The 26,557-nt window shown below is 44.2% G+C and overlaps 1 protein-coding gene across 3 annotated transcripts; it reads left to right on the forward strand.

Annotated features, from left to right (window-relative positions):
• KCTD7 (potassium channel tetramerization domain containing 7) lies at positions 1 to 26,518 on the forward strand. 3 transcript variants are annotated; one of them, XM_038539001.1, is made up of 6 exons: positions 1 to 195; positions 2,936 to 3,105; positions 6,331 to 6,509; positions 6,580 to 6,627; positions 6,974 to 7,346; positions 17,170 to 19,098. In XM_038539001.1, exons 1-6 carry the CDS (start codon positions 52 to 54, stop codon positions 17,264 to 17,266), a joined length of 1,011 nt encoding a protein of 336 aa, XP_038394929.1. In that variant the 5' UTR covers positions 1 to 51; the 3' UTR covers positions 17,267 to 19,098. The 3 variants fall into 3 exon arrangements, with proteins under 3 accessions (XP_038394929.1, XP_038394931.1, XP_038394930.1); XM_038539003.1 differs by lacking the exon at positions 17,170 to 19,098 and adding an exon at positions 26,312 to 26,518 and having other exon boundaries at positions 3 to 195; XM_038539002.1 differs by lacking the exon at positions 6,580 to 6,627 and having other exon boundaries at positions 6 to 195; positions 17,170 to 19,091.
• The last annotated feature ends 39 nt before the right edge of the window (positions 26,519 to 26,557 follow it).

A 26,557-nucleotide genomic window follows, 5' to 3' on the forward strand; every position in this document is an offset into this window, starting at 1 on the left:
CGCCGCCGCCGCCGCCGCCCGCAGCCGCGCCCACTGCCCGGAGCCAGAGGGATGGTGGTAGTCACGGGGCGGGAGCCAGACAGCCGTCGTCCGGACGGTGCCATGTCCAGCTCCGACGCCGAGGACGACTTCCTGGAGCCGGCCACCCCCACGGCCACGCAGGCGGGCCACGCGCTGCCCCTGCTGCCCCAGGAGGTACTGCGGGGGGCGCCGGGGCGTCGGGGGGCGCCCGGGAGCAGCTGCTGCGCGGCAGGGCTGACCCCGGGCTGCGAGCGGTGCGGACGCTGCGGTCAGCCCGCGGCCCGTCCCCGCCCACCCGGCGTGCCGCCTCGCCCGGGCGCACAGCGGCCCGCCACCCCCGCCCCGCCCCGCCCCGCCCCCCCCCTCCGCCCAGGTCCACCGGCCGCGGGGCTGCCGCGCTCCCACTGCTCGCTCCGGCCCTGACGACGACGAGGGAGGGTGGCGGTGGGAGGGGACCTCGGAGCCCCCAGAGGGAGTGTCTTCCGGGAAATGCAGTCTCCAGCTGCCCCTGCCCCGACCGTGGGGGTTAGGGACTCTGCAGAGGAGGAGCGGGCCGGTGGGTGCACGTGTCCACGCGCACCTGACTGCTCCGTGGTTTCCCTCTGCAGCCGCTGTGCTGTGCTGTGCTGCGCCCACCGGGCTTGACGCGTATGGCAGGATCGTATTTAGGGCCGAAGTGGCCATGAGGAGGGAGGTGGAGCCCTCCTGGGCCCCGAAGGAGGAGGCTAGGAGGTAGGAGGCAGGAGCTAAGGTAGTGCTGGACGTGGGGCCTGTGATGTGTGCAGCCCTAGAAGGGGCAGCCTCAGGGGGCACGGGGGTGGGGGGGGATTGGAAGCCTATACTCTCAACATCATGAAACACTTGTGACAATGAGCAAAACCCTAGAAGTACTCTTTGCAGCTGGGGGAGGGGGGAAAGCCTAGGAACGCTGTGGTGCTTATTTTTTGTGCACTGTCACTGGAGAAACAATGTGGCTTGAAAGAAAGTGCAGGACCCAGAGACCATAGGCCTGTTCCCCCATAGATACATTGTTGCATGGGAGACCTAAAGCTGTTTGACTGCTTTTTCCTGTGTGCCTCCGTCGTTTCAGCTCTACTATGGAGCAAACTCTTGGATTGATATGAGGTGTCCTTGAAAAAGGTGTAAAGAGCCCCAGAAATGTAAAGTATTATTATCCCAAAATAATATTTGAGTCCTTGGTATGCATATACAGTAGTTTTAGAGGAGCTATAGAGTAAGTAGAAGGTATTTGCTGTCCTTTGGTTGCAGAAGAGTAACAGTGTGTACATACACAAGAACTGTACATACTTTTTTTTTATTCATTTATTCACTCATTCATTCAAGGCATACTTGAGTCTTTACTGTGGGAGCCAGGCACTGCATCAGGCTCTGAGTAGCTTTGATTTAATGTATTTATATCCTACTTTATTTCACAAAGAATTTGAAAGCTCATAGTACTTTACTTATATATGGAATCTAAAAGACAAAAAAAAAAAAAAAAAAGCACAAATAGACTCATAAATACAGAGACCAAACCAGTGATTACAAGAGGGGAGGGAAGGTGAAGGTATGGGCAAAATGAGTGAAGGGAAGCAGGACGTATTGGCTTCCAGTAACGGAATGAAAAGGTCACTAGGATAAAAGGTACAGCACAGGGAGCACAGTCCATGATACCATAATAGCGATGTGTCGTGGCAGGTGGCACCTGCACTTGTGGTCAGCATACTATAAGGTGTAGGCCCGTCAAATCACTGTGTCTATACCCAAAACTAATGTGACATTGTATGTCAACTATACTGCAAAGCTAGGGGAAAGGACTATCTAGATAAATATACACTGGAGCCTGAGAGATGTTGTAATACTGAAAAGTGTGCACTAGTATAAAATTGTAGTTAATCTGGAGGTTTGTGGGAAAATTAGAGAGAACTGGCTTCATTTCTTTTAAAAACACAAGCAGTGAAAGATATTCCCACCTCTTACCCCCATACCCCTAAAAAAGGTCCTGAGCACTTGAGAGAACCCAGAGCTTCTCTGGGCCAGTCTCTACCATCATTCCCTGTTCCTCCCCCTGCCTTTGCCTCCAGAACCTTAGCTGGGCTGGGGCCTGATCTCACTCTACAGATTAAGTAGGAGAGAAGTGATGAGGTACAGAGAATGTAGAGTGGATGCCTGGAATGATTCCACAAACATCGATGAGCTCTGCTGTGGGTGACCTTGTGATTAGTGAATAAAACGTGTCCCTGCCCTCAGGAACCTTGGCGTCTAGAAGGGTGGGCTGACAGGAGTAAATAACTGCCAGTGTATCATGCTAGGAACTATAATAGAGGAGAGCGTGGCACATAGTGAGGGCACATGGAGGGACTATTTAGTTAACTCTGTGTTGGGGGCAGGTGAGGGACAAAAGAGCCTAAGTGTTCACAGAATCAGGGAATAGAATGAGTGGATGCTGCTGACCTATATGGTGCCTTGGTGTGCAATAGAGAAGGGGCACACAGCTGATCTAGCAGACCACTCACAGACGGGTGCCCTGTGCAGTGAGCAACGCACACCGCATACATCTATGGCAGTTGCATTTGCTAGATGGACAGAGGGAGAGTGGGAAGAATGTTCTGGACAGAGAAGACAGCATAAGCAAGGGCATAAAAATGGTTAAGTTCATTCTAGAGAAGAGACAGTAGGAACTGGCATGGGGAGGCCTGATTTAATGGCTATCAGAGGGACAGTGGGGTGGACTTGGCAACTGAAGGGTGTAGGGAAAGGGAGGAGAGAGAAGAGCATTCAGAGAGACTCCCAGATTGTAGCCTTGGGTGCCCGGATGGTGCAGCACTAATGAGACCCAAGGAGACGGCCGACAGAGCAGCCCCTGCTCTCATTCCCCAGTGCCGGGCTGAAAGCACTGGTGGTTCCTTTCCAGTTTCCTGAGGTTGTCCCCCTTAACATTGGAGGGGCTCACTTCACCACACGCCTATCTACCCTGCGGCGCTATGAAGACACCATGCTGGCGGCCATGTTCAGCGGGCGGCATTACATCCCTACCGACGCCGAGGGCCGGTACTTCATTGACCGGGATGGCACCCACTTTGGGTATGTTTCTCCCTCTGTGATCAGTTTTGTAGTCCTAGGGAGTAAGTGTCATGGGCTTCAGTTTGGGGCTTTGGTGTCTTCTATAATACCTAGGAGAGGAGATAACAAATGTACAGATGCAATTTAGTAAATGTGCTTATTGAGTGGGATCAGAAGTCATAGTTTCTTTCCCAGAGAGGACAAGCAATCCCAGGTGACACATACTGGCTGGATGTGATGAAACTGCTGCTGTCCTATGAAATTGAAGACCAGGACGTTGTCATCTGTGTGGAATAGGTGTGATCCCACCTAGAGGTGGGGGAGTTCCAAAACAACCTCTTGGGGAATATCATCAGATTCAAGTTCTGGGGCTCCATGTTGCCGTTAGGGAGGGATGTGGAGTGTGACAGTGGTTCTCAGACCTCCTTCAATAGTTTAAAATGCATGAACAAAAATGGTGAGGGAAGGGCCAATATATGATTGCCATTTTTTAATTTTGCCAAGAAAAGTCTTTTTAAAAAAGCACCTTCAATTGTGACTGTCATTTTAACACTAAAACATAGAGAAAATAGCCTTTCCCAAGAAAGGACTTCTGATACCTTACACATAAGCAATGTAAAGATTTGTTTTTAGTTTCCTTATTTGTGAAATGAGAAATAATTATAGTTGCCTCACAGGCCTGCCATGCCAATTACATAAGGAGCCTTGGTATGACCCCTGGCCAGGTCCTTCCAGAGCATGTGGCTAAAGCTCTTTGCATCTTCGGCCTAACTTTGGAGATGACCAGAGAACTCGCATGGTTCTTGACCTTCAACAAATTGACTAGGGGGGTGGGGGGTGGGAGTGCAGAAATGAGATCTCCAACCACTGCTCCTCTATCACTCCTCCGAGTAGGATTGCCCACACTGGGAAGAAGGTCATTTTTATCCACAGAAAGGAATCTCTGGTCAAACAATTTACTTTGAACTATCTGGGTGTCCCCATTGGGCTGTTAGCTGCCTCCAATGCTGAGAAAACAAAGTGTCACATCATTCTGCAGAGCTATAAAAAGATTTTTGTTTGCAGGCTCTTTTGGAGAAGAAAGTACTGGCCCCAGCTGGCAGCTCCCACAGCACACTCTTAGCTGGGCCTTGCCCCGGGGTTATGTTTTTCGGAGCAGACCAAGGTTTGCTTAAGATCCTAGAGGACTGATTTGGAAAGGGGTTGTGGGGAGAGGGAACAGAGTTTGGCTCTAGGTTGATGCGCCCATGCCACATGGCCATAGCTGGAGAGGGTCAGAGACAGGCAAGGGTGTGGCAGAAAGCAGGATAAATGGCATTTATCCTCAGGCTGTTGGACTCCTATGGCCTATGATTCATCATCAGATGAAGTTGCTTAAAGACTCAGATAAAATAAAGTAGGGGTTTAAGGCATTTGGTCAGGTACATTTCTCTGCTGGTACACTTTATATGCCGCCAGCACCTATGATGAAGTCTGATTGGGCTGCCACCTGGGACAGTTTCCCATTGTGATCAGTGAATAGCACTTTGCACTAGAGTCTGGACCACTGTGGGTATGGGCTTGGAGTCAATTATGTTTGCATCTGGGCTTCTGCTAGCTGTGGCTCCTTGAGTAAGGGTATTCCTTAACCTGAGCCCCTCTTTTTCTTCATTTATAAAATGGACCTAAAATGGCACTTAACCCACAATGTATTAAAGGGATTAAATGGAACAACACATGAATAGTGGCTGACACAGATTAGTAGTTAGTAAGTGTTAGCTGGTGTTACGTCATGGTTATAGACTAACTACTTAGGCAACATCTTGATCTTTGGCTTTACTCATATATCTTTACAGAAAAGACCTTCCCACACCTACCAGTGATGGATCTGATTACTCTTAGCACTAAAGAATCTGAAGATAGAATTGAAAGAACTGAATTTTTATTTTAAGAAAATACAATATGTGATCTTATTCATTCCAGGGACCAGTTTGTTCAGGCGTTAGGAGTAGGCATTTGATGTCTGTATAGCTACCAAATAAGACTAATGGCAAGGATATATAGAAGATGGAGAACCCTTCTACATTGCTGGTGGAAATGTAAAATGCTACAACCCTTTTGTTAAGCATGCACTTCACCTTATGACTGAACAATTCTATTCCTAACATTTACCCAAGAGAAGTTGGTATGTGTATCCACAAAAAGTCTTATACAGGAATATTCACCATAGCTTACTCATGAGATCCCCAAACTGGACACAACTCAACTGTCCATCAATAAGAGAAAGGGTAAATAAATTACAGTACATCCATACCATGCCGTGCCATTTAGTTTTTTACATACAACATAAGGGATAAATCTCAGAAACATTCTGTTGAAGGAGAGAAGCCGGGCACAGAAGAGAATGTACTGTGTGCTTCCATTTCTATGAATTTCAAGATGAGGCAAAATTGATCTTTGTTGATAGAATAATTCTGGGATCGAATGAGAAGAAGCAGAGGGAAACTTTAAGGAGATGGAAATGTTTTGTCCTGTATCTTGGTGTAGATGGTGGTTATAAATCAAACTATATGATTAAGATTTGTACCTTTTTTGCACATTAATTATACCTCAATTTATATATATATTATATATTATATATAATTTATATATATTATATATATATAAACCTAGAAATCATCTTTCCAGTATTCTTATGTATACCCAATAACAATACCTAATAAAAACAAAAAAACCCTAATAATTATAAATATAATAATAATGATACTGATAATAATAGCTATTAATGTATATTGAGGGCTTACCTTGTGCCATGTATTTTCCAAGGACTTTTTATCTCTTAACTCCTTTAATCCCTTCATACCATTATGGGGTAGTTTTTAAGTTCTTTTTTTTTTTTTTTTTTTTTTTTTAATTTATTTATGATAGTCACACAGAGAGAGAGAGAGAGAGGTGGAGACATAGGCAGAGGGAGAAGCAGGCTCCATGCACCAGGAGCCCGATATGGGATTCGATCCCGGGTCTCCAGGATCGCGCCCTGGGCCAAAGGCAGGCGCTAAACCGCTGCGCCACCCAGGGATCCCTGGGGTAGTTTTTAATTTTCTTCCATTTTACAGATAAGAAAATCAAGGCATAGAGAGGTTAGGTTCAGTTACCCAAGGTTACATAGCTGGTAGTCTGGTTCCAGATTCTGTGCTCTAACCTCTGTGTGACACTGCCCAGGTCCATTAGCTCCTTCTCACCAAACTGTCTTTCCTTCCCGCTCAGAGATGTGCTGAATTTCTTGCGCTCAGGGGACCTGCCGCCCCGGGAGCGTGTGCGGGCTGTGTACAAAGAGGCCCAGTACTATGCCATCGGGCCCCTCCTGGAGCAGCTAGAAAACATGCAGCCTCTGAAGGGGGAGAAAGTGCGCCAGGCATTTCTGGGACTCATGCCCTATTACAAAGGTGAGGGGTCAGCTGCCTAGGGTGGTGGAGGTGTGGGAAGGAGGGTTGTAAGGCATCTGTCCATGCCTAGGTCTGCACCCAGAAGAATTGAGTCCAAGATTCATCTATATTACTCAAGGTTGGAGAGATTCCTGCTTCCCTTTCTGCACCCCCCCTCACCTTCCCCACTGGGAAGATTCAGGTTAAATAGGGCCCACCTTGCCTATGACATCATCAAATCACATTTCAAAAGGATTGTCTTCATCCCATCTTTTTGGTTTCCTTTTGTCATGGCAACTTATGATCCCCATTTATGTTTGTGCCTTTCAAAGGCCTCCAGAGTCCCTTCCCTGGGACCTCCCTCCCCTGCTGGACCCTGCCTTCACTGGGGCTCTCTCTTTGCGCCCTGACACTACCTTGCCCACCCTCCACCCCCACCTCCCTGACCCCTGTCCCAGTAATGGCTGCTGTGTTCACCCCCATAGACCATTTGGAGCGGATTGTGGAGATTGCCCGGCTGCGTGCAGTACAGCGGAAGGCCCGCTTTGCCAAGCTCAAGGTCTGTGTCTTCAAGGAAGAGATGCCCATCACCCCCTATGAGTGTCCACTTCTCAACTCCCTGCGCTTCGAGCGGAGCGAGAGTGATGGGCAGCTCTTTGAGCACCATTGCGAAGTGGATGTGTCTTTTGGGCCCTGGGAGGCTGTGGCTGATGTTTATGACCTACTGCATTGCCTGGTCACAGACCTCTCAGCCCAGGGCCTCATCGTGGACCACCAGTGCATCGGGGTGTGTGACAAGCACCTCATCAACCACTACTACTGCAAGCGCCCCATCTATGAGTTCAAGATCACATGGTGGTGAGTAGCCCTGGTAGGGAACAGAGTCCTGTCAGGGAGGGTGTCCATTCTCTTTAGTGGCTCTGGGAATAAGATCCCTGGAAGGGATACTGACTGCCCCAGACCTGCTGAGGTGAGGACCAAGTCCTGAGGCACAGCTCCAAAAGGATGGAGGTCTTCCGGCAGCTCCAGTCTTCCGGCTGTACCTCGGGGTCAGGCTCAGGGCTTGTGGTCCACAGGGACTTGGCACCTGCACTCCCCTGACCTTTCCTCAAGGCACAGCAGACTTTGCCTGAGGCTGATGGTGTCTGGCTAGCTAGGGCTTGACCAGGAAGTCCAGAGAGGTTTTGTCACTCTCTTGACCTTGCAAGAGAGTTTCTGCCCTTTTTAGAGCCACATTACCAAACTAATATAGGAATAATCACTTTCTCAGCCCTGTTCAATTATCCCTTCCTTGTGCCTAGCGTATAAACACAGAATATAATGGGGGATTTACCCAAGTAACCACCCCACAGCCCCTGACTGAAGAAGAAGCATCTTCTCTCCCTCTTCCCCCAGGGATAGTTCCACACTTTATTTTAGGATGTGGAAAGACTCTTCCTTCTGAAACATATTCTTCACCACCTTTTGGAGATGTAACCATAGTTGCCAAAGCCATGTACCAGGTTGGCCTTAGAAAAGCACAATGTTTACAGCCCTACCTCAGGGCCTTGGCTTCTCCTACTTTCCACCAACCTTCCTTGCTTGAACAGTTATCTTCTCAGGGCTGTTATGCAGATTTCAGAGGTTCCTTTCGAAGATTCCCTGAGTCAAGCAGGCAAGTTGCGTAGATCTTCTGTTTTCTTTGAGACGAAACATCCTTTCTGGAGGCTCAGAATCTCTTTGGCTGCCATTTCATGTGTCAGCATCCAATTTGTGGTGAACCTCCATAGATAGAAGCCCCCTCTTTTTTAAACCCTGTTCTTGCTGCTCACATTCTCCTAGGAGAGTTTCTGTTCTGAGGAAGCAAAGAAAGGATTGGGGGGAGGCACAGCTATACCAGGAACTGTAGGATGATAGCAGCAAAGCTTCATCATGTTTTACCCTCCACATCTCAGAGAGGTAACGATCCACAAGGTTCAGCTCCCACTGCATTTTCTTCTTGCTCCATCTGCAAGCTGGGGCAGTTAAGCAGGATATGCATGCATTTCCTAAAGGAGGAGCTATGCAGCATCAGTAATTGGAACATAACATTTCTGTGCTGCATTAAAGGCCTTTCCCTGTGATCGTGAGTGTATAGAGACTTTTTTTATATGTAAAAACTTGGTGAGGACAGCGTCACTACTTTCAGTCCTACTAGACTGGATTGGTGAGGTAGGGCGAGGGGGAACTGAAGACATCTGCATACCTTTGAGGAAGAGAAGGCGGAGCCCTGGGACCTGGCTGGATTCCTTCATGGGGCAGTGACCTTCTAGCCCTCTGTGGAACAGGATTCCAGGGTGTGGTTTTGCACTCTTACATTTTATCTCATATGGTGGAACAGAAGTATAGACTGAGCTCTAAGAGGAAAGTGCAGTCGGTTATTCAGGTTCTGAGATATATGTTCTTGCTATTGTTCTCATCCACAAATGAAATCATCACGATTCTCGAGTTGGTGTCCCTGCTTGAAGCTTAGTCTGGTAGCATGGCTCATGTCTTGTTCTAACAGAAGTCTTTCGTTTCAATTACTCTAGTTGATGTTACTGACTAATACAAATCCATTTTTGGACAGACACTGAGGCAAGGTATTGAGAAGAAAGGCAGTGTGAGTAGAAAGCAGACAATTAATCCCAATGCTTTCAGTAAACTGGCCTTGGTTCCTTCTTGTTCCCACCCCTGGCACAGAGTATCACAGTACTTGGTTATTTAGAATTCATACGTATAAGATCGTGACTTGTTTGATCAAATGCAAGTTTGCTCAAAAACAGGCCCTGAAGACTAGCTTGGGGGGGGGCGCCTGGGCAGCTCGGTCTGCTGGGTGTGTCTGCCTTCAGCTCGGGTCATGATCCTGGGGTCCTGGGATTGAGCCACCTCAGGCTCCCCACTTAGCAGGGAGCCTACTTCCCCCATTCCCTCTGCCCCTCCTGCCCACTCGTCTCTCTGTTGTGCACGCTCTCTCTCTCAAATAATTAAAGTCTTAAAAAAAAAAAAAAGACTAGCTTAGGGACACAGGGTCAGGGGATAAGAACACTGTCCCCATGCCCCTTGCTAGAGACACCCCTTGGGACCCACTCTGCCCCTTTGTTGCCCTTACAGTGGTGTACTCTATGCCACTGTGGGAAAGACAAGGCTCTGGGCCAGTAGGCCAGGGAGAGTAGGGATACTGGCAGCCAGCTTAGAGCCCTTTCCAAATGAAATAAAAGAGTTCAGTGGCCTAGTTTGGTCATTCTGTGATGAGAAGCCAAGGCCAGGATGAAAAGTGCTCCTGGATGTGGTGGTTTTGTAGTAATGGTCTCCAAATAAAGGTCATATCTGAGGAAGTGACTTCTCCCAGTTATTTCCCTTCTCAGTTCTAAGTGGTCAGGTCTAGAGCATAAACAGGGTTGGGTTAGGAAGGAGGGCTCCAAAGGATGAGTGCTTCTTCCCAATGGAAAGGGAATATATTTTCATAGAATTCTTGTGTGTAATATCGATGGGTCAAACCAAGTGCCTGCCTTTGGAAGCTTCCATTATGTTTGACTTTGGGCACCTTTTCTCCCAGGCGTCATGCTCACTGGATGGGAAGGTAAAAGTTTTAGGAGATAGGATTGTATGGTGCAATAGCAGCCATAACAAAATTCAATAAAAATGAAAAACTTAATGGCAACAAAAAAGATTGAAACAAAACCACAATGAAACACATCACAGCATCCCAGATGGAGGAGTTCTTTGGGTAACGCTCTAAATAGAAGAAATAGAGGAGTCATCACCATCCTTCTTCTACCTTTGGTTAACTCACGAGGCTGTCCAGTGTTTATCATGTGGAAAGCAGTCAACTGTGCTCTGAAAGTTTCTATTCTTTCTTCCTGGGGCTTAGGATATTCTGGGAGCTGTCTGAGCCTTGTGCCTCAGGCTGGTCAGGTGACATAATCTTCCTGTTCTGGGTTGCTTGTTGGAGGACTAGAAGAATGACATTTGCAAACCACAAAGTTGGGTGAGCCTCAGTGTGTGATCTTGGTCTAAGCTGGATCCTGAAGAGGTTAAGACAAATGACAACAACAAAACAAAAACTAGTCCTGCTGATCATTTTGATCCCAGATAGAATTTTAAATATCCTTTGGTATACCTTCTGGCCATATTTGATTCTGAGTTAAGCTTTCTTGGGTACCTTTTTGCTGGGGATCTTTCATGAAGGTAGTGCCTGCTTGTGATCCTTAAAAGAGGAGGCTTTATTCATCAGAAGCCGGAGTGTGGGGAACTGGAGTGGAAGAGGCACTTTTTGGAATTCCGGAAGAAACATATATGTATACATATGTTAATTGGGGGAAGGGTGGGTTGGCAGGGGTTGAGGAGGCGGGAACAAAGATTGGGTATAGGAACAGTTTGCTTCTGGAGCACGGGAGGTCACCTGGGTCCACTGTCTTCCTTCTGTATGGTATTGGGTTTGTGTAAATGGTGTAACACTTCCTATGTTTATTTACTACCTGTCTGTGAGCGCTTTGGTGCATGGAGCCCCAATACCCTCACGTGGCATTAAAGAATTAGAACCTGGGTGCTGTGCCTTTCTTTTCTAGAGACTTATTTCATCCCTCCTCTGCCCCGCACTGTGCCAGCAAATAATGTCTTGATTTGTGCTTAAGATATGATATGTTTGGGGATGCTCAGCGAAATAAAATAGGTTCTTTCCTGAAACCAACAGCTGAACTTCTGCCCTGGCTTGAAGTTAAAGGGAGATGGGCCCCATGGAAGGTGGTTCTGCAGTTACTCTAGCCTTGTCTCTGTTCCACAGGTGGGAGTGTTCCCACCCAGCCTAAGCATACAGCTCTGCCCTCTTATATTGAGAGGTATCCAGGGGAAGAAAATACCACAATAGTCACTTTGTGGCTCACAACCATGTCAGGTGGTTCTGACAGAAAGCCCTCCACTTCTTTCAAGGGAGACATAAATGGCTCTAAGCTTATGTGAGCCTCAGTGGTTAAGACCCTTCCTTAAGGAAAATGGACATAAGTTGCCCTTCCTCTGAAAGCAGACTTGACATCTTCCTGGCTAGTAAGTGTCCTCATCAAGATGTCCCTTGGAGTCATTTCATGGATTAACCCAGAAAGGTGAGTTCTGAAATGTTGGGTTAGCTGTGCCACCCTCCAACTGCCTCCTTAAATCTCTGATTACACTGACTTTTAAACAGAAGCACTGCATTACCTGTGCCAAGTCTATTCCCTGACCTACTTATTGCGCACACAATCACATGGTAATGATACACTAATGGTACTTAACAAGTTGGAAACTGAACAACATGAAGGTGTAATTTCCTCAAAGGCACATAGCCAGTAAGTAACAAAGTCAGGATTCAAACCCAGGGTCCTTTTCTGAAATCCTCACAGGTGTTCAGTAGAGCCCTCCCTTCTTCTTGGCAGCTCAGTGTCCCACCTATCAGGCTTAGGGCTTCACCTAGCTTCTACCAGTGAAAATTTGAAGAGCAGATACTCTAGAAGGAAAGGAGAGACTTTCTTTGATGTGTGGGTCTTGCGTGCCCTTGAGCATTGAGGGGCTAGCTGGGGTCTCCAGTGTACTGCCCTTCTAGTGAGAGACACACGGTCACTAGTTGGAGACAGGCCCCACTCACGGACGATGAGCAGAGGTAAGTGCTGGCTGCCTGGTTGGACCCTGGTGTGCAAGAGATGGTCCGGGATCAGACTCCTGCAGCCTACAGGCCTCACCATGCAGACGTGCTATGCAGCCCAACCATGTGGGGAAGTATGCCTGAGGCGTCGGCCCTCCTTCAGGGACCCCTGGCATCAAGAGAATAATGGAATATATGGCTTTTTAATTTAGCTCAGGGGCTCTTGTGTGTCTGGCTTGGGGCTTATGGCCTTTAGACTCTGGGTGTCAACCCTGCCTGTTTATTCCTTTGTCATCATTTTGAAGATGACCTCTTAGCTAGCTTTACTTACTTCTCATTTTGATTTGTTTAACTTACAGCATGTTCCTTTAGCTTTTATTTACCTTTAATTTTCTTTTGATTCCTTACCATTTTGTTTTTCCTATCCTGTATTTTAGTGTTCTCTATTTTTTTTTTTGTTCTCTATTTTTTAAACACAGTTTTAAACTTTATTTCTAACATAACTTTAAAATGAAGCACCTAGATGAATAGGGTGCTAATGAAGGTAGTTCTTGTTCTGAGCAAGGGTAATTATGTGCTTTTCTTTCCTTCTCTAGTCATTTCTACAGTGATCTTATTAACTGTGAACATTAGGTATCTCATTTCTCCCTAAGATGAATATCTTCTTCTAAAGTCTAAATACAGAGAAAAACTGACAGTGTTATTCCAGAAGTCATAGATCCAGGTTATCTATGAGATCCAATGGCCACGCTTTTACCTCCTCCTCCAGAATCCCCCATCCACCCGCATACATGCAGTAACATGTTCAGACTTAGGAACAGGGTAGTCCCATTCCTGATTGCTAAGGACTTCTTCGTTCACATACCTGTTCTTCCTGAGCAGTGACATGAATAAGTTGGGAGCAGTGCTGGACACCTCCAACCACCTGCAACTAAGTAGAAACGTTCAGGACTGTTGTACATCCAGAAAAAAATCCAAGGCAACTGCAGGAAAGACTTTGAATTGAATCATCTTAAACTGTCCAGAAGTGCTTCATAAAAGGGGCCCAAATCATGTGATGTATCTTTTCCACCCTTCTGTGATCTCAGTAGCAACCTGAATCACCCACAAACCATGACTTTTAGAAGATTCTCCTAATATATTACAGACTCTTGGGTTTTTTCCTATATCATGTGATCTTGGCAGATGGCCTAGCCCTAGTAGATCTTGGAATAGATATATATATACTTCTCTTTTGTTACTAAAATTAAGAAATAGAACCCCAAAGCACCACAAAACTTGGAGCTTGACCTCCATTAAAAGAAATGTATGTTAAGAGTTGAGTTGAAATATTTATACCTTTTTATTTTTGTAAAGGGATTGGATGGTATCATGAGTAGGTTTAAGTCCCCAGAATGTGTATCAACTTCTATAAGTGTCTTTATTAGTGTGTTTTCCAACATTACATCCTTACCTTCAGCTCTGCCTCAGCTTATGTTGCCCACTGTCCCTACTCTCACCATGTCATCTCCACCACTACCACCACCCACCCCTGCCACTCATGACTGCCCTGTCTTTATCATTTTAAAGGTGGTTCCATTTCTGACCAATCCCTCACCCAGCATTTGGTAGCCAGTCCTAGCAGTGACACTGTCCAGCACTGCTCCCAACTTATTTTCAGGCAGTTAGGTGCTCTTTACACTGAGGTCCCTGACTTTCCAATTCAGCTTTCTCATCTGGCCTGCTAGGATCTGAAGAGCATTTTCAGCCCTTCTCTCTAAGCTCTGTGTCTACTTCCACCACGGCAGCAGAAGATACTTGTAAGACCCTAATGAACAGATAAGTTAGCTTCACCCTCCTCTACTTGGAAAGGAAAATCAAAATACTTTTCCTGGAAACTACATTCACCAAGAGCTTCCTAACAAAAATAGGGACTTCCCTGGTGAGCTGACCACATCACTATTGGCTGAAATGAGGATGGCATTGTTCACTTGGCAGTCCCAGAAGTCAAGGCAGAATGTATCTGCTTCCAGACATATTCAGGGAATAGTCTATCCAATTGCCTAATTTTTTTTAAAGATCTTATTTATTTATAAGATCTTATTTATATCTTATTTATTCATGAGAGACACGGGCAGAGGGAGAAACAGGCTCCCTGCGGGGAGCCCAACATGGGACTAGATCCTGGATCTCGGGATCATGCCCTGAACTGAAGGCAGATGCTCAACCGCTGAGCCATCCAGGCATTCCCCCAATTGCCTAATTTTATGCTAACAAATGCAGCTCTCTTTGGAAGTTCTCATCGGTTCAGGGAAGCAGAACATGAGGAAGACCCTTAGAGTCACCTGCAGGGATGTTCTACCACTTACATTGGCTGGGCCTTTATCCCGGAGGATTCCACAGACATGGGGTTTATTGCCTGAGTTGAACCCTGTCAGTGCTGTTCCCTGCTGGGATGGCATTCCTGACTCCTTTATGGCAGCAGCACCCCTGGGACAGCCCGGGTTTGTGGATTAAGATACAGAGGTAGAATTTCCAGATAATCCAACCCAGGTTTCCTCATGATAATGTACAAGAAAGTGATGTTTGTTAGGTGGAAGGGTCTCCAGATACTCAACTACCCATGACTTTGGGGGTTATAGGCAGTAGCCATTCATTCATCCTCAACTTCTCCACATGATCATCCTGTCTTTTTAGGAAGGGGTTTCACCTGACCCCTTGTTAAGGACCCCTAATTCCAATAACTGAAAACCCTGTACATCTTTTCTCCTATTTTGGCCCTACACAACCAAGACATACTTCAGTGCCTTGACAGGGGTCACAAGGAGGCATAAGCATGGGCAGCCTCTGTCACTTGTTTCTGCGTGTCTCTGATGCTGATATTGGCAGGCCAACACCTCTTGTAGGTGTGAAAGTTGCAATATAACCAACAGATTCAAGGTCTAGGGGCAGCATTTGAAAGAACTCAGGGATGTCGGTCTACCTTGCCTGGAGTACTCAAGGTGAAACCGGGAGCTTGCTCTACACAGTGAAGGCAGGCCAATGTTTTTCAAACATTTTGGCTTCAGAAGATACTCCAAATAAATGCAAGATCCCAAGAAAGAGGCCAGTAGGGAAATTCCAACTCTGGTTGTAGCTAACAGAGAAGCCTTTGCAGGCTGCAATGCAGGTAGGTACCACATGCAGCAGAGGCCAACCAAAATTCAGACCCTGCTGACGTGTCACAAAAAGGGGCTGTGTTGTCTTATAATGGCTGACTGGGGTGACAGGAGAGGAAATTGAACTCTGTTGCTTCTGCTCCACCTATTGCTATTCCATGTGCCTTTACATCTAACCCATTCAAAATGGAGAGTAACATAGAGACTTCTTGGGACCTTATATGACCTTATCAGTCTGTACTGCCTCCTTCTTCAGTGATCTTGCCTGAATTGCATTGAGTCATTTGTATTAGTCAAGAGAAAAAAAAAAACAATGCAGTAATCTGAACAATTTATATCTTTTTTTTTTTTTTTTTTTTTTTAATTCATGAGAGACCCAGAGAGAGGCAGAAACACCGGCCTGCAGGGAGCCTGATGGAGGACTTGATCCCAGGACCCAGGGATCATGACCTGAACCATGAGGTAGATGCTCAACCACTGAGCCACCCAGGTGCCCCAATTTATATTTTTAATATAAATAACTGCTAATTATAATTGGATTGGAATAATGAAGGATTGGCTAATGAATAGTAGTGATAACTATAAAGAATATAGGAGTAGCACATAGAGCTAGGAATAGACGATCCAAGGAAGAAAAACTCCTCCCCGAGGGCTGGTATCAGACTTTTTTGGAGGGGACATAGCCATGGTTTACTGAAAGGCAGAGAAGTCACTGGAGTGCTATGCTTAATGGAACTTACTGGAAATCCATCCCCTAGGGTGCTGGGAAAATCTGTTCAGGGAAGTGTTTTATCAAAGTCAATACACTACAGGGATCCCTGGGTGGCGCAGCAGTTTGGCGCCTGCCTTTGGCCCAGGGCGCAATCCTGGAGACCCGAGATCGAATCCCACGTCGGGCTCCCGGTGCATGGAGCCTGCTTCTCCCTCTGCCTATGTCTCTGCCTCTCTCTTTCTCTCTCTCTTTCTCTCTCTGTGACTATCATAAATAAATAAAACTTAAAAAAAAAAAAAAAGAAAAAGAAAACAGGGGATCCCTGGGTGGCGCAGCGGTTTGGCGCCTGCCTTTGGCCCAGGGCGCGATCCTAGAGACCGGGGATCGAATCCCACGTCGGGCTCCCGGTGCATGGAGCCTGCTTCTCCCTCTGCTTGTGTCTCTGCCTCTCTTTCTCTCTCTCTCTCTCTGTGTGACTATCATAAATAAATAAAAATTAAAAAAAAAAAAAAAAAAGAAAACAAAGTCAATACACTACAAAACTACCCAAGGTGAGTGCTGGGGAAAGCTGCTGGCATCTTTGTGCTGCTGATTACCATGCACTGCAGGAGCTGGGTGCTGGAGAAGCTGGGCTGTGAACAATTACACCAGAAGCAGAAAGGAAGGGCAGCCTGGGTGGCTCAGCGGCTTAGCACCGCCTTCAGCCCAGTGCCTGATCCTGGAGACCCAGGATTGAGTCCCGCATTGGGCTCCCTGCAGGGAGCCTGCCTCTCCCACTGCCTGTGTCTCTGCCTCTCTGTGTGTCTCTCATGAATAAATAAATAAAATCTTTAAAAAGGGGGGGCGGGGCACAGAAAGGAAAATACCTTTCCTCTTAGCAATATCTCACTAGTATCCTTTACTATCAAGCTTAATATCATGTTAACTGGTAAAGGAAAAAATATTCAAAGGTTCCAACCCAATTTTTGCAGAAGCAATGAAGGATGAATATGGAGATAAGAGGCAATCAATAACTAACATATCTATATGCTGATGACTCTCAAATTTATACTTCTATCCAGGCCTCTTTCCTCAGCCTTGAATTACATACCCAATAACCTGCTAAATACTGCTGCTTCAGTATCTATTTGCCATCTCAAGCTTAATATATCCAAATGGAATTCTTTATTTCCTCTTCCTACCCCAAATATCTTCCTTATTCCATCTTTTCTATCTCAGGAAATGGCACCACCATTCACGTAGTCAACAAAAACCTGAGAGTCATCTTGAACTCCTCTCCTTACCTCACCTGCTGCAGTCCATCGCCAAGTCTTGAATCTGTCTTCAGGATGTATCTTGAAAACATCACAAATTCACCTGTCTGAATCACCATCATCTCTCACTTTGCATTACTACAAAGGCTTCTTGGCTTAATTTGATCCCTGATTATCCCCTCCAATCTATTCTCCAAAATAGTCTCGAAAAGGTTGATTAGATCCTCCAGCATGCCTACTTAAAACATTTTGTTTTTAGAATGAAATTGAAAGATCTTACCATGTTTGATCTGGTTCCTATGCATTCCCAGCCTCATTATACCACTCTGTTCCTTGTTTCCCATCTTCTACTCTGGACTTTTTCCATTCCTGTCTCAGATTTTTGTGATTGGCATTCCCTCTCCCTGGATTGCCCTTCCCCTAGCCTTCTCATGGGCTGGTTCACTTTCCTATTTTGTGTTCAGTGACACCTTGTCTGATCATGCCATGTAAAGCATACTTCCATTATTGTCTATCTACCTACCACATTACCTGATTTATTTCCTTTATAGCATTTATTACCAATAGTAATAATCTTAGGTTATTTCCTTTTAAATAAGCTCAATAAGCTCCCTTAAGGCAGAGATTTTGCCTCTCATTCACAACTATCCCAGTGCTTAAAACAGTGCCTGGAAAAGAGGTACTCACTCAAAGTCTGTCAAACAACCTTCCAGTGTAGGGACAGGAGACCTTTAAGGGTATTTTACTATTACCATACCCTGTGATTAAAGTCAATGGAAAACAACAACCCAATCTAGGTAGGACTAATAATGGCCCAAACCTTTCATGAATGAAAGTTTGGGTCATCCCACCAGGTAAAGAGATTTCAGTAGCAGATTAAGTATGATTTAAAGAGATGGGTGTTAAGTTGACAAGGGGCAGAGTTGTGATGGTTAATTTTATCTGTCAACTCTTTTGGGCCACACTGCCCAGATATTTGATCAAATATTATTCTGGTTGTTTCTGTAAGGGTGTTTTGGATTAGATTCACATTCAAATCAGTGGACTTTGGGTAAAGCAGATTGCCTTCCATAGTATGGGTCAGTTGAAGGTCTGAATAGAACAAAAGACTGGCTTCCCCCAAGCACTAGGGAATTTGGACAGCAGATGGCCTTAAGATTTCATCTACAGTATTACTTTTTCCTGGTTCATTAGAAGACTGCCTTTGGACTTGAAATGCAACTCTTTCCTGAGCCTCCTGCTTGCTAGTTTCCCCTGTCAGATTTTGGACTCACCAAGCCTCCACAATCACATGACCCAATTTTTAAAAATAATTTTCTTCCTATATATACAATAGCTATTTTAGAATGTATACATGTATCTCTCTTTCCCTTTTTTTCTCTGTGTATGAATATATATACTGTAGAACAGAACATATGAATATATATCATGCACACACACACACACACACACACACATATATATTAGAAGGAGATATACATCCTAGGAGAATATATATCTATATTGAAATCAAAAGGTAGCATACCAAAAAAAAAAAAAAAGGTAGCATACCACCACACCTTACTATTCTCATTTAACACTATCTTTTGGAGATCTGTCCATTTCAGTACCTGTAGAGCTCCAGCTTCCCCACCACCACACCTTTAAAATCTGATGGTATATTTGACCCTTGAACAATGCAGGGGTTAGGGTCATTGACCCCTTTGGCAGAAGAAAATCCACATGTAATTTTGACTCCTCCAAAATTTAACTACTAGTAGCCTACTGCTGACTGGAAACCTTACCAACAACATAAAGAGTCAATATATTTTGTATGTTATATATATAAAATATACTGTATTCTTACAATAAAGTAAACTAGAGAAAAGAGAATGTTATACGGGGACACCTGGGTAGTTCAGTGGTTGAGTGGCTGCCTTTGGCTGAGGGTCCCAGGATCGAGTCCCACATCAGGCTCCTTGCATGGAGCCTGCTTCTGCCTCTGCCTGTGTCTCTGCCTCTCTGTGTCTCTCATGAATAAACAGAGAAAATACGTTTACAGTACTTTTCTGTATTTATCAAAAAAAATCTGGTTAAGGCTACAGACAAGATGGTGCTACCAGTGCAGGTCTCTGCTCATCAAGCGCAGCCACTACTCTTCTCTATTCCTTGGTATGGCCTATGGAGCCAAGTGCTATCACTACCTGAAACCTCTGGCAGAAGTGGAAAGAAGGATATAGAAGCTAAGGAGGAAAAGAAGCAGGATAAATGGAAACACATTGAGACAAAGTGAGCCTGCTTTTCTCTGGAATGGTACGGATGAATAAAGTTCTCTGTTTTGTGTGATGCTCAAAAAAAAAAAAAAAAGATCTGTAAACTACATCAAATCTAAAGCTTCTTCTGCACAGCAAAGGACACAACAGTTGTCTTCTAAGGTAACCAATAGAACGGGAGAAGATATTTGTAAATGACATATCTGATAAAAGGTTAGTATCCAAAATATATAAAGAACATATACAAATCAATACCCAAAATTAATCCGCCTAACCCCCCCAAAATAGGCAGACATTTCTCCAAAAAAGACATCCAAATGGCCAACAGACACATGAAAAGATGCTTAACATCACTCTATACTATTACTATACTCATTATATTGTAAGAATACCATGTTATAATATATATAACATACAAATATGTATTAACACCTATTTATGTTATCAATAAGGCTTCCAGTCAACAATAAACTTTTAGTAGTTCAGTTTTGGGAAGCCAAAAGTGATTTGCAGGTTTTCAACAGTAGGTCAGTATCTTTAACCCTCACATTGTTCAAGGGCCAACTGTAATGGGTTATAACCCACTGAATAAAATAAGAATCCATGAATTTATGTTGGCAGAAATAGTTACATAAAAGAAGTAGAGAGGAAAGTTCTTTTTTTCTTTTTTTTCCCCCAGAGATTTTAGTTATTCATTTATTTGAGAGAACAGAGCACAGGTGAGCATGAGCGGGGGCGGGGGAGAGGGGTAGGACAGAGGGAGAGGGACCACTGAGCCACCCAGGTGTCCCTCTGCTTTGGTTTTCTAAGAAGATATCTTTCTTAGGAAATACACACTGAAATATGTAGGAATCAAGAAGCATGATGTCTGCAACTTAGTTATATTCTTCAGGAAAACTGTGTGTGTGTGTGTGTAGGGAGAAAGCTTGAACAAATGATAAAGCAAATGGGGCAAATATATAAAAGGGGCACCTGGTTGAGCATCTGCCTTTGGCTCAGGGCATAATTCTGGGGTCCTGGGTTTGAGGCCTAAATCAGGCTTCCTGCAGGGAGGCTGCTTCTCCCTCTGCCTGTGTCTCTGCCTCTCTCTGTTTCTCATGAATAAATTTTTAAAAACACAAATTCAAGAAGCTTAAAGAACTCCAAGTGAAATAAATTCAAAGAGGTCCACACCAAGGAACATAATCAAACTGTAAGAAAGTCAAAGAAAAAGAATCTTGAAAGCAGCGAGAGAGAAGAAACCCATCACATAAAACGGATCTCAGTAAGAATATAAACTGATTTCTCATCAGAAACTATGGAGGTCAGAGGCAGTGGGATGACATAATATTTGAAGTGTTGAAAGAAAAACCTGTCAACTGATAGGACACCTGTGTGGCTCAGCGGTTGGGCACGTCTGCCTTCGACTTGGGGTGTGATCCTGGGGTTCCAGGATCGAGTCCCGTGATCCGCATTGGGTTCCTGGCAGGGAACCTGCTGCTCTCTCCGCCTATGTCTATGCCTTTCTCTTTCTGTGTCTCATGAATTAAAAAAAAAAAAAATTGTCAACCGAGAATTCTGTATCTAGGGGTGCCTGGGTGGCACAGTCACTTAAGCATCTAACTCTTGGTTTCAACTCAGATTGTGATCTCAGGATTGAGAGATCAAGTTCCTCATTGGGCTCTATGCTCAGCATGGAATCTACTTGAGATTCTCACTCCTTCTCCATCTGCTCCTCCAGCTCATACTCTCTCTCTCAAATAAATAAATAAATCTTAAAAAAGGGGCTATATCTGGCAAAATTATTCTTCAAGAATGAAGGAGATATTAAGCCATCTCCAGATAAATAAAAGCTAAGGGAATTCATTACTAGCAGACTTGTACTATAAGAAATGCCCAAAGGAATTCCAATCCTTTGGATTGAAAAGCAAATGACACTAGACAGTAAGTTAAAACTACATGGAGAAATAACACTGGGAAAGATAAATACCCAGCCAGATATAAAAGCCAATATTGGGGCCCTTGGGTGGCTCCATCGGTTGAGCATCAGGCTCCCCACAGGGAGCCTGCCTCTCCCTCTGCCTGTGTCTCTGGCTCTCTCTCTGCCTCTCTCATGAATAAATAAATAAAATATTTTTTAAAAAATAAATCTTTTTAAAAAGGCTTTTCCCTATGTGAGTTAAAAGACCCGTACATAAAAACATTAATAGTAAACCTGTGTTAAGGGACGCCTGGGTGGCTCAGCGGTTGAACATCTGCCTTTGGTTCAGGACGTGATCCTCGAGTTCCAGAACTGAATCTCACATTGGGCTCCCCGCAGGGATCCTGCTTCTCCCTTGGCTGGTATCTCATCTTTGCTTCTCTGTGTCTCTCATGAATAAATAAAATCTTAAAAAAAAAAAAGAAAAACCTGTGTCGATAGGCATACAATTTATAAAGATGAAATCTGTGACAATAACAAGATAAAATGAAAGGGACAGATTTATAGGTACAGAATATATACAATTTTAAATAAGTTGGTATTCAAACTATGTTGTTATAAATTTAAGATGCTAATTGTAATCCTAAAACTAATCACTAAGAAAATAAATTTTAGGGATCCCTGGGTGGCTCAGCGGTTTAGCGCCTGCCTTTGACCAGGGCTGTGATCCTCGGGTCCCAGGATCGAGTCCCACATCAGGCTCCCTGCATGGAGCCTGCTTCTCCCTCTGCCTATGTCTCTGCCTCTCTCTCTCTCTCTGTCTCTCATTAATAAATAAATAAAATCTTAAAAAAAAAAAAGAAAATAAAATTTAAAATATACAGAAAAGAGAAGAGAATCAAAATGGTAGGTTATAGGGCAGCCCCGGTGGCCCAGCGGTTTAGCGCCACCTTCGGCCTGGGGTGTGATACTGGAGTCCCGGGATCGAGTCCCACCTCAGGCTCCCCGCATGGAGCCTGCTTCTCCCTCTTCCTGTGTCTCTGCCTTTCTCTCTGTCTGTAATGAATAAATAAAATCTTTACAAAAAATGGTAGGTTATAGAAAAATAAGTACATAACAAAAACTGCAGTAATGGAAGAATTGAGGAACAAAAAATATATGACATACAGTAAACAAAGAGCAAAATGGCAGAAGTCATTATTAGTAATTACTTCAGGGTAAATGGATTAAAGTCTCCAATTAAACGTCAGAGATGGGCAGAGTATGTTTTCTTAAAAGCTACATCTATATGTTGTCTGTAAAAGGTGGTTCACTTTAGACTCAAAGACACCAAGAGGTTGAAAGTAAACAGATGAAAAAATGTATTCCATGCAAGCAGCAAACAAAGGAGAGTTTGGGATGGCTATATTATTAGAATAGATTTTACATTAGAAAAACAGTTATAAGAAATAACGACATGGGGCAACCTGGGTAGCTCAGCGGTATAGCGCCACCTTCAGCCCAGGGCCTGATCTTGGAGACCAGGAATGGAGTCCCACATCGGCTTCCCTGCATGGAGCCTGCTTCTCCCTCTGCCTGTGTCTCTGCCTCTCTCTCTCTCACTGTGTGCCTATCATAAAAAAAAAAAAAAAAAAAAAAAATTAAAAAAAATCTTTAAAATAAAAAAGAAATAATGACATTATATACAGAATAAGGTTTAATCCAAAAATACAATTATAAGCATATATGCATCTAACATACGAGCACCAAGTGCATATGAAACAAACAAACAAAAGAACAGAATTAAGGGAAATTGATAGTTCTACAACCATAGTTGGATATTTCTGTAACCCATTTTTAATAATGGATAGAACAACCAGAAAAAAAGATTAAGAAGGAAAGAGTAGGGCAGCCCTGGAGGCTCAGCGGTTTACCGCAGACTTCAGCCCAGAGCCTGATCCTGGAAACCTGGGATCGAGTCTCACGTTGGGCTCCCTCCATGGAGCCTGCTTCTCCCTCTGCCTGTGTCTCTGCCTTTTTCTTTCTCTGTGTGTCTCTCATGAATAAATAAATAAAAATCTCAAAAAAAAAAAAAAGAAGGAAAGAGTATTTGAATGACATTATAATCAAGGTATACCTAACAGACATATATAGAACTCTTCACTTAACAATAATGGAATACACATTTTTCTTAAATGCATATAAAACACTGTCTAGAGTAGAACATATTTTAGTCCAGAAAATGAGTTTTTTAAAATTTTTATTGATTATTTAAAGATTTTATTTATTTATTCATGAGCCCCCCCCCCCCACACACACACACAGAAAGAGAGAGAGAGAGGCAGAGTCACAGGCAGAGGAAGAAGCAGGCTCCATGAAGGGAGCCTGGTGCAGGACTCGATCCCAGGATCCCAGGATCATGCCCTAGGCTGAAGGCAGGGGCTAAACCACTGAGCCACCCAGGGATCCCTGAGTCTTTCTTTTTAATTAAAAATTTTCAAAAAAAAACAACAACAAAAAAAATTTTCAGTGTTACTGAGTTATAATTGACATATGACATTGTGTTTTAGGTGTACAATGCATTGATTTGATATGCTTATATACTGCAAATATTTCCACCAGTAGCATTAGATAACCTGTACCACATCACATAATCATCACAGAAAACGAGTTTTAATTTATTTTGAAAAATCATAGAAAATGTCTTTTCTAATCACAGTGGAACAAAACTAGAAATCAGGGACGCCTGAGTGGCTCAGCAGTTGAGCATCTGCTGTGGGCTCAGGTCATGATCCCAGGGTCCTGGGATGGAGTCCTGCATTAGACTCCCCGTGGGGAGCCTGCTTCTCCTCCTGCCTGTGTCTGCCTCTCTCTGTGTGTCTCTCATGAATAAATAAATAAAATCTCTTTAAAAAAAAAAAAAAAAAAAGGTGAGACAACACAGAATTTAGAGTCCCAAAGGCTCTTGCCTCATTCTTGCCTCACAGATTTTGCTACATTCCTGCTTCAGGGATTTCAGCAATCTCCTTGATGTCATTTGAGGAAAATAAAAAGCTTACGAATCTTAGTGTGTATAATCTAATCCATTCATGAACTCATACTCTGATCATTAACAGAAACATTAAAAATGTTCTACTATACAATAAAAATCACACTTTCTATCCCACCGGCAGGGACTTCATCAAACACAGGAATCTCACAATCTAACTTGAAAAGCAGCACCATGAAAGTACAGCTTTTTCTCAAAGCATTTTAGGAGTTTTATCCAAATATCAAACAAAATATAAGTTATATAATGTCAAGTGGGGGAAAAAGATAAGTCCACTGTTGTTTCTCCTCTAAGTGTTTATTCAACAATACTCTAAATTACTTCCAGGCACTCTATAGTCATATGAAACATACATAATCTTTCTACAATGCCTTATGAAGGAAATGAGCATTTAATAAGACTTTTCTTTTTTTTTTAAAGAGATTTTATTTATTTATTCATGAGAGACACAGAGAGAGAGAGAGGCAGAGACACAGGCAGAGGGAGAAGCAGGCTCCACGCAGGGAGCCCGATGTGGGACTCGATCCTGGGTCTCCAGTATCAGGCCCTGGGCTGAAGGCGGCACTAAACTGCTGAGCCACCCGGGTTGACCTAAAATAAAAAAATCTTTAAAAAGATTCTCCCTCTAAAAAACAAACAAACAAACAAAAACAAACAAACAAACAAAAAAAAAGATTCTCCCTCTCTAAAAACATAAATTCATATACAAAAATAACACATTGAATAATAGTTAAAAATAATACAATGAATATCCATATACCTATCAAGAACCACTGAATTCAAGACCTAAAACATGGCTTCATAGTTAAACCTTAGGTTATATGGTTAAGCCATATAACCTTAGGTGCCCCTTTCCAATAGTCTCCCACCCCACCTTCTCTGAGGGAGAAGACATGTCTGGTAGTTTGTCCCACTTAAGGCCCCAATGAGTCAGACCTACCAGTGTCCTCACTTTTGCTGGTTCCTTCCCACATTGACCTAGGGGTTAGCCCCTTACTTACTTTGCCCATTACCTTTTGATCTCTTATACCTCCCCCTAATTCGCTCTGCTATACCTACATAGGTTGGAGGTGTCGAGAGGCCCTTGCACTTGTTCCCTGTCCATAGAACATCTGCCTGAATATTTGCATACCAGCATGGCTAGCTCCCTCACCCTGTGTTCAAGTGTCTCTCAGTCAGGGCTTTCCCCTGCACTCTAAAACTGCAGACTTTCCGTTGTGCTTTCTATTCCTCTTCCTTGCATTATTCCTTTTATTCATAACAATGATCACCATCTCTTGTACTACTGTAAATAACTTGTTTGTTGTCTCCTCTGGGATGTAAGCTTCTCAGTATGTAGGTACTTTTGTTTTATACTGTCCAGTATCCTCAGCCTAGTATACAGTGTGGTTGTAGGGGAAGGGAAAGAACTTTCCCTGTACTCTTCTGAGTTCTTGCCTGAGAAGTAAAAGGCAGATTAACAAGGGGAAAACAAATAGGAATTTATTAACACGGATACCTCCACATACGTAAGAGAGACCAGGGAAAAGACTGCTAACTTAAATACCATCTTCAGGTGGACAAGAGAAAGGTGTGTGTGTGGGGGGGTGGGGGTGGGGGTGGGGTGGGTGGGTAACTGAAGGGCCAGTCACGGGACGACCAGGGAAAGAAAAGTAAAGAAGCTTAAGGTCTGCTCTGCAGAGTTAGCGTCTTCCCCATTGAGAAGTCTTGCGGTTGTCATCCTCTTGTAGGTATAGAGAGGGAGACACCTTTAGAGGGAGATTTCCTTGCAAATGTACATTTCCCTTATAAAGGAATATTCTAGTTTGTGTTCAGAGCTTGTCTTGTGTGTACTCTCACAAGAATCCTTATGCCCAAGGGGCATGTTTTGGGGTGGCATGTTCTGCCATCGCTCAGCGTTTAGGAAAAATCAATCTCCGTTTTGCAGATAATGAATAAAGACAGGAACTAGGCAACCTGTCCAAGATCACAGAGGCAGCGCTTAGCGAAGCTGGGACGCCAGCCCAGCTCTGCCTTCAGATACGGCCGTGTTGGTCTCTGTTGTGCTCCAGTTAACGCCACGGACGCCCCGGGACAGCCGCCGCCGCCGCCCCCAGCATTCTCGAGACGGGAAGCACGAGCACGGGATTCCACTTGGGACTCGACCATCAATACTGCCTATTATTTAATTTTG

The sequence above is a fragment of the Canis lupus genome, chromosome 6, assembly GCF_011100685.1.
Source record: "Canis lupus familiaris isolate Mischka breed German Shepherd chromosome 6, alternate assembly UU_Cfam_GSD_1.0, whole genome shotgun sequence".
NCBI classification, from domain to species: Eukaryota; Metazoa; Chordata; class Mammalia; order Carnivora; family Canidae; genus Canis; species Canis lupus.